The sequence below is a fragment of the Piliocolobus tephrosceles genome, chromosome 12 (assembly GCF_002776525.5).
Source record: "Piliocolobus tephrosceles isolate RC106 chromosome 12, ASM277652v3, whole genome shotgun sequence".
Lineage (NCBI taxonomy): Eukaryota > Metazoa > Chordata > Mammalia > Primates > Cercopithecidae > Piliocolobus > Piliocolobus tephrosceles.
Genome location: NC_045445.1, coordinates 44378078 through 44386716, shown reverse-complemented (window position 1 = coordinate 44386716; position 8639 = coordinate 44378078). Strand labels below are relative to the sequence as shown.

Here is an 8639-nt window from a genome sequence, read left to right as displayed (position 1 = left end):
TTTTTTTTTTTTTTTTTTTTTTTTTTTTGTGAGATGGAGTCTCACTCTGTTGCCCAGGCTGCAGTACAGTGGCAGGATCTCGGCTCACTGCAAGCTCCACCTCCTGGGTTCATGCCATTCTCCTGCCTCAGCCTCTCCAGTAGCTGGGACTACTGGCCCCCACCATCACACCCAGCTAAATTTTTTGTATTTTTAGTAGAACAGGGTTTCGCTGTGTTAGCCAGGCTGGTCTCGATTCCCTGACCTCGTGATCCACCCGCCTTGGCCTCCCAAAGTGCTGGGATTACAGGCGTGAGCCACCGTGCCCAGCCAAGTTAATCTACATTTTTAAGAAATGTTAGCTCGAGTTTAGAGAATTTACTCAGCTGTCACACACACACAAAAAAAATTAAATCTCTTTGTTACAATATATTCACTTAATCTCAAACAGTACCAAAATACCTATGTTGAATCTATTCATGATGCTTTTCTCTTTTTTTTACTACAACTTTGTAATCTTCTTACAGCGTGGCAGAAAGCATTAGTTTCTTAAAATCCTAAGTATCTATAGTTTAAGCATTTCTATTACATTTTAATAGAAGCAAAGAACATGATTCTTGCTCATACAAACTTGAAAAACTGGAGGTAGGACCAGGTTTAAGATATATTGACTCCAAGGTTAATACAAAACAAACAAAAAACCAAACAGCCCAGACTACCACTAAATGATGTTTTCTTGAAATTATTTAACACAAATTAACAAGAATTATTACATAAAGCACACCCATTTATAAATACGTGTTTCCAAATACTTAAAATATCAATTATCAGTACAAATTAAGGTATGCTATAATGAATAACTTAATGGGCAGTTCTTTTAATATTAGGATAGAGCCACTCACAAATGAAGACAGCAGAACCATCCCTTAAAAAGGTTACCACAGGTCAGGCGCAGTGGCTCACGCCTGTAATCCCAGCACTTTGGGAGGCCCAGGCGGGTGAATCATGAGGTCAGGAGTTCGAAACCAGCCTGGCCAAGATGGTGAAACCCCGTCTCTACTAAAAATACAAAAATTAGCCGGGTGCGGTGGCAGGCGCCTGTAATCCCAGCTACTCGGGAGGCTGAGGCAGGAGAATCGCTTGAATCTGGGAGGCGGAGGTTGCAGTGAGCCGATATCACACCACTGCACTCTCTAGCCTGGGTGATAGAGCAAGACTCCGTCTCAAAAAAAAAAAAAAAAAAAGTTACCATTACATAGCACTCAGGCATGGTACAATATTGTTTTCTCCATTTCCACAAGAGGAGTCACTACTATATAACTGAAATATTTCTCTACATCTGTGACAGAATCCCCAATCACTCCCCAGCAGGACTTGAACATCCTGTAACCATCCTTCTTAAAAAGCATATGAGATCTTAAAAAAGGGGGATGGGGGGAGGGGAGAGGGGGCAGGGGCTTGGGAATGAGACAGATGTGTGAGAACCATGTCTACTGTTCTTTCCAGCACTGGGTACTAATCATAGACTTAGGCAAGGCCTTGATGAGTAAGGAACATAATACAGTTGTAACACGTTGGCAGAGTTTATGGTTAGCACATTAAGTCAACCTAACATTACATGACGCTCAATGGAGCCACAGCTGATAAGTAGTGACTTATTCTGAATGCTCATTGTGAATGTTATAGTATTCAATCAATCTTTCATTCTGACCCAGGAAAGAAACAAACTCAAAAAACAGACTCTACCAAAACTAATTCTCAATAAAAAGTATTTTTCTTTTAAATGGCCTATTTCTGGAGAAATAGGAGGAGCTAAAAAGGAAACCCGATAATATTTGATGAGGTGCCAATGGACTAGCAACATACGAGATCATTTACTATCTCAAGGCCTCAAGAAATAAGAAAAGTGTCACTGGAACCTGGATGAGGACTCTAGCCATGGGAAAGACCTGGTTACAAACAATGGGAAGGAGAGTAACCAACAGGGTCTCCTGACAACTGCTAAAATTTGCAGCCCAGCAGGAAAGGAGCAAAGGTAATAAGTGTGCAGACTCTCTCTCTTTCTGCCCTCTGATCTCTCATGAGGGCCTCCAATTGGCTGAACTCAACCAGAAGTCATAAGGCAAGGAAACACTGGTAATTCGTGCATAGAACGTAGCCCCTCAAGACACAAAGTAAAGCAGGGAAGAACAGACAATGGGCAGTTAGAGGATAAGCAGCCTATGTGTTAACTGTGCTTATCCTTCAGGCCTAAAATCAGAGATCACTTTTTTTATTATTATTATCTTTTTATTATACTTTAAGTTCTAGGGTACATGTACACAACATGCAGGTTTTTTACATATGTATACATGTGCCATGTTGGTGTGCTGCACCCATTAACTAGTCACTTACATTAGGTATATCTCCTAGTGCTACAGCTCCCCCATCCCCGCACCGCACAACAGGCCCCGGTGTGTGATGTTCCCCTTCCTGTGTCCAAGTGTTCTCATTGTTCAATTCCCATCTATGAGTGAGAACATGCGGGGTTTGGTTTTTTGTCCTTGCGATAGTTTGCTGAGAATGATGGCTTCCAGCTGCATCCATGTCCCTACAAAGGACGCAAACTCATCCTTTTTTATGGCTGCACAGTATTCCATGGTGTCTATGTGCCACATTTTCTTAATCCAGTCTGTCACTGATGGACATTTGGGTTGGTTCCAAGTCTTTGCTATTGTAAATAGTGTCACAATAAACATACATCTGCATGTGTCTTTACACCAGTCAGAATAGTGATCATTAGAAAGTCAGGAAACAACAGGTGCTGGAGAGGATGTGCAGAAACAGGAACACTTTTACACTGTTGGTGGGACTGTAAACTAATTCAACCATTGTGGAAGACAGTGTGGCAATTCCTCAGGGATCTAGAACTAGAAATACCATTCGACCCAGCCATCCCATTACTGGAGATTACTTCTTAAACACCTCAGCCCTTACCTCTTCCTATGTTATCTGATAAGGTTTGCTACGGAATTCTGTATGCTAGATAATAAAGCCAATGTGTTGTTTTCCAAAATGAAATAATAACAAGAACATACAACAGTCCTAAATAGACAGCCATAGTGGTTAAGAAGACTGGTAGACTGATACTCCACCAGTATCAGATTGGTGGAGTTCAAACATTGATTCCATCACCTATGAGCTGTGTGGCTTTGGGGCAACTTTCCTTCTTTGTAAGATAGGGGTAACAGGGCCCACCTTGCAGTCTTAGAATTAAGTGAGATCATTTAGCTAAGGCATTTCGCACAGTGCCTCCCTAGCACACAGGAAGCACTGCACTAGCTATTATTAGCAACTTTATATTATGGTTTTAGTCAGAAGCCTCTTCTTTCTGTTTGAAAACTTTATGAATTATACAGAACCTCTAAATAAAAAGACAAAGTCTTCTCTGACCTATTCTACTTCTTTGTTATTTGGTAATTTTGCAATTAGAAGCTAAAACGACCATAAAGTATCTTCCATCTGTAATTCTCAGAAAAATCTGGACTGAATACTTTCTTATCTAATCTCAGACTTTCCATATACAAAAGTAATTCTGTGAAAGATACTGGGATAAGATTTCAAGTCTGATCATAATATAAGCAGTAGTGACACACAGTCTTTCTGGAGTTTCTGAAGCATAAAAAAGCTAGAAGATATTTGATTACACAAATCTGAAACATGGTGTTAAATGTTTCAAAATTCATCATTACAAGGCTATAAAATGTAACATCTTGTTGTTTTTTTGTTTTTAAGGCAGTATTTCACATGAGGATTCTGAATATATAGAATTAAACGTTTTTCCTTTGGGAGCTCTCTCCAATTTTCAGTTTACTTAATCACCATAAGAGGGCTGGGAGGGCTTAGATCCTCGACCTTGTATATGATTCTTCAGCTCCCTAGGATGGCTTAAAGTTTCCTCGTTTTTTAAATTAAGAGATTAAACAAGATGGTCTTTAGAGTATATTCTATCTTAAAATGGTCTGACCAATTCTCATAGTAGGTAATCTGAAGTAGGTCATTTTCATCACCTAATTTTCATGTATCAGCAAACTCAAACAGGCATACATTTCAAAAGCTTGCCATTTTGTCTTCCCCAGTATGGTACCTAAGATTTTAATGAACATATTTGCTGTGATTTCAACAAGGTAAAATTATTTTAAAATGTAGACATATCTAAGAGTATTACTTTTTAAAAGGTCCAAGTACGAGCAATAAATTAAATAAACGATCCTCTTATGCTCATATTCATATTCTGTACTCACCGGAACAGCAGCCATAAGTGTGGGCTTCAGTACAGTACAGTCTCCTTTGCTTCCTTTTTTAATTTTGCTGGACTACGTTAAAGAAAAAGTAAATATGATCAGGAAAACCAACCTTAACAAAACATGTTGTAATGCAAGTATTAATAACAAATATAGAAGTTACACATGGAATTTGAGCTGTTATTGCTCTGTGATTATCTGTTAACAACTATCATAACCTACAAGTCTCAAGTGTAAGTACTTTAGTGCTACAGATAACTGCTTCTAGCACATTTCACCTTCCTTAGAGGAGAAACCTTGATCCAGGATAAGAAGAGAATGGGATATTTTGATGAATCAAACATTCTTATTAATAACACACTATCAAATATAGCACAGACTACTACTACATTTTCAAACAAACTTGATTAAGACAGATATAACACTAAAACAAAATTGAAGGTGATTTTAACTTTCTTTGATTAACCAATAGGCAAAGCCACATCTTAAAGACACCACTATATGGCCAGGCGCGGTGACTCAAGCCTGTAATCCCAGCACTTCGGGAGGCCGAGACGGGCGAATCACGAGGTCAGGAGATCGAAACCATCCTGGCTAACACGGTGAAACCCTGTCTCTACTAAAAAATACAAAAAAAACTAGCCGGGCGAGGTGGTGGGCGCCTGTAGTCCAAGCTACTCAGGAGCCTGAGGCAGGAGAATGGCGTAAACCCGGGAGGCAGAGCTTGCAGTGAGCCGAGATCTGGCCACTGCACACCAGCCTGGGCGACAGAGCGAGATTCCATCTCAAAAAAAAAAAAAAAAAGACACCACTATGAACATCAATTAACATCATACTGAAACTCTAATTTGGTAATACCCTAGTTGGTAAGATACAGAGAACACTGCCAGGGACAAAGTAGAGATACACATATATATACATACATGTGCGCATATTCTCTTTTTATCTTTCTTTCTTATACACATAAATACAATTTGGTATTTCAAATGTTAGATCAGTTGGTAGAAAAGTTGATAAAGTAACCCACTGAAAAAGCAAGATACAAATAAAAATCTGCTATAACACAGTTCATTAGCCTGCAAGTTTAGGTGTTTGTCACACGTTAGTCATTGCTAATATAGGAAAGAAGAAAACCAGCTGTTAAGCAGTGTGATCCATAAGAACTACCAGCTTGGCCATATAGAGGATGGTTCTCCTGATAGAACTAAGTTGCCTTTCTCCTACTTTTCTTTAATATGGATAAAGGAGATAAAATAACTTGTTTTACGTATGTGCAAGGATGTGCAAATTTGCAAGTGGAAACCTACACAGAAACCATGTACACCACACACAGGAGGGCTGCTCTGCAGAGACAAAATGGGCTCTCATGTCCTCCAGGTCAGAGTTGCCCTCTGCATGCTATTGACCAGTTCTTGCTACAGAGAGCAGTTCTAGGATAGCAGAAGCCACAAGAAGTCCTTCTTTGTTTTTTTTACTCTTAGTAATTTTGTCAGTTATTTCGTCCTCTTGTGATATAGTAATCCTAGTTATGACAATATTGCTATCATCAGTTGGCTCCAAATGTGGTGCTTCTAGTCTCCTGCATCTTTCTGATTTCCTATGTGAGGGAAGTTCCTGTGTTTTAGATTCCTAGTAAGATTGAGAGTCTTTACAATAGTTCATTTAAAAAGTAGGTGTGAATTTTATTGAACAGGCTTCTAATGTACTAGCTTAGCCTAAGAGACAGCAAGAATTAAGTCAGACCAGCAACAGACTCCAACTGTCCCTCCTTTCCCACACTGAGGCTATTGTTCTCAGAAAGGCAGTGGAAAATCAAAGAGTGGCTAGTCCCGGCTTCCAAATTCATAAAGGGAAAAAAAATTACACTCAAAGTTTACTGAAATGTTTTCTACATTATGATAATGTCTCTGAGCATAAGAAAAACCTATGACAATAAAACATAATCATCAGAGATTTTACTAAATTTTTTTTAGAGTTTAAGCCTCAGTCTTATTGAAAGGACTACTTTGATTTTACTAGGTCAAGTTCTATTTATCAACTGGATAGTGTATTTATTCATTCCATTACTATTCTAGCAGATTTTAAATGTGAATTTATAGCTGAGTGGTATAGTCAAACACAGCAGCACCCTGTCATACAAAGATTGTGTTTCTTAAAGTAAAAAGGTAGGAGTTGTTTGAAACAGAATGCTTTCTCACAGAAAAAGCCACTTTAAAAGGAGGCTGGATTCTTCTTTCAAAGAGAATCCAATGTGGTAATGACTAGGAGGGGACACAAGGGACATTCACGGGTACTGAAAATGTTCTTTGTTTTCCTAATCTAGATGGTGATGATCACAGAGGTCTATATGTATATATGCTTATTAAATCTAATCAAGCAGTACACTTAATATTTGTGCACTTTGAGTCATACATAAAAAAAAAAACAAATGGAATCTCAAGTCCAAAAAAAAAAAAGTATTTAACTTTTTTGTTTTAATAGTATACAACCTATCTAGCCTTTCCCTAAAATGGTATTTCTACAAATAAAGTATTACAATTTCTAACTGTGAACACCAAGGACATATCTTACCAACGCCATGCTCCATAGAGACTCAAACAAAAGGCAGCATTGCCGGGGGTGGGGGGGCGGGGGGTCTGAAAAACAACAGCTGGGCCCCCAGTGTTGAAGGAGCAGAGCCACATATAGACATGTCATTCCTACCTATACTCGCTTTATCTTTCAGCATCCAGAACCCCACAATTTTTTTTTTTTTTTTCTCCTATGCCTGGTTGAAGCTTTTCTACACCAACTATTCCAAAGAAGACATAAAACAGAACTGTGGACAATAGTATTAGGTGTGTAATTTCAAATGGGTATAACATATATGAGTTAGCCCGACCCATTGTTGGGATTTCTGCTATGAACTACAGGAAGAAGGAAGAATCATAACTTAGTATGGTGAGCTGAGATTACCTTTGGAGATGCCTCAGCCCTTACCAATAGAACTTTCTGTGATGATAAAAATATTCTTTATCTTTGCTGCCTAATATGGTAGCCATTGGTCACACATAGCTATTGAGCGCTTGAAATATGGCTAAAACAAATGAATTTTTTTTCAATTTTATTTAATTTTTATTTAAATATCTGCCTAGTGGCTACTGTATCAGACAGCACTGCTCCAGAAAAATCTCGGAAAAACTAGGCCAAAACCCTAACATATGTTCTCCCAGAAAACCCACCAATGCTCATGGGTAGTGTGTCAAAAAGGCTCACTGTATTTATATTCTCTATCATAGTTCTCAAGAGTAAAAATCTAGTAGAGAAAGATAAAAATAGTTATTTATTCTGAAATAATTGTAAGGCTGGGCACAGTGGTTCACACCTGTAATCCCAGCACTTTGGGAGGCTGAGGTGGGCGGATCACTGGAGGTCATGAGTTCGAGACTAGCCTGGTCAACATGGTGAAACCCTATCTCTACTAAAAATACAAAAAAAATAGCAGGGCGTGGTGGTGGGCGCCTGTAGTCCCAGCTACTCCGGAGGCTGAGGCAGGAGAATCGCTTGAACCCGAGAGACAAAGGTTGCAGTGAGCCAAGATCATACCATTGCACTCCAGTCTGGGCGACAGAGCAAAAGAAAAGAAAAAAGAAATAATTTAAAAATATATAGCTGGGGGCGGAGCAAGATGGCCGAATAGGAACAGCTCCAGTCTCCAACTCCCAGCGCAAACGACACAGAAGACAGGTGATTTCTGCATTTTCAACTGAGGTACTGGGGTCATCTCACTAGGGAGTGCCGGACAATCGGTGCTGGTCAGCTGCTGCAGCCCGACCAGTGAGAGCTGAAGCAGGGCGAGGCATCGCCTCACCTGGGAAGCGCAAGCGGGGAGGGAATCCCTTTTCTTAGCCAGGGGAACTGAGACACACAACACCTGGAAAATCGGGTAACTCCCATCCCAATAATGCGCTTTAAGCAAACGGGCACACCAGGAGAATATATCCCACACCTGGCCAGGAGGGTCCCACACCCACGGAGCCTCCCTCATTGCTAGCACAGCAGTCTGCGATCTAACCACAAGGCAGCAGCGAGGCTAGGGGAGGGGCGCCCGCCATTGCTGAGGCTTAAGAAGGTAAACAAAGCTGCTGGGAAGCTCGAACTGGGTGGAGCTCACAGCAGCTCAAGGAAACCTGCCTGTCTCTGTAGACTCTGCCTCTGGGGAAAGGGCACAGCTAAACAGCAACAACAAAAAAAAGCAGCAGAAACCTCGGCAGACGCAAACGACTCTGTCTGACAGCTTTGAAGAGAGCAGTGGATCTCCCAACACGGAGGTTGAGATCTGAGAAGGGACAGATTGCCTGCTCAAGTGGGTCCCTGACCCCTGAGTAGCCTAACTGG

General features: G+C 40.3%; 1 protein-coding gene across 6 annotated transcripts in view; it reads right to left on the bottom strand.

Moving 5' to 3' along the window:
* ACSL4 (acyl-CoA synthetase long chain family member 4) overlaps nucleotides 1-8639 on the bottom strand; it is an 87701-nt gene that overhangs the window by 20479 nt on the left and 58583 nt on the right. For all 6 annotated transcript variants that reach the window (XM_023202982.2, XM_023202983.2, XM_023202981.2 and 3 more), the window contains one exon: nucleotides 4263-4334. In XM_023202982.2, the coding sequence (XP_023058750.1) occupies nucleotides 4263-4334 (72 nt within the window). The remainder of the gene's footprint in view (nucleotides 1-4262; nucleotides 4335-8639) is intronic.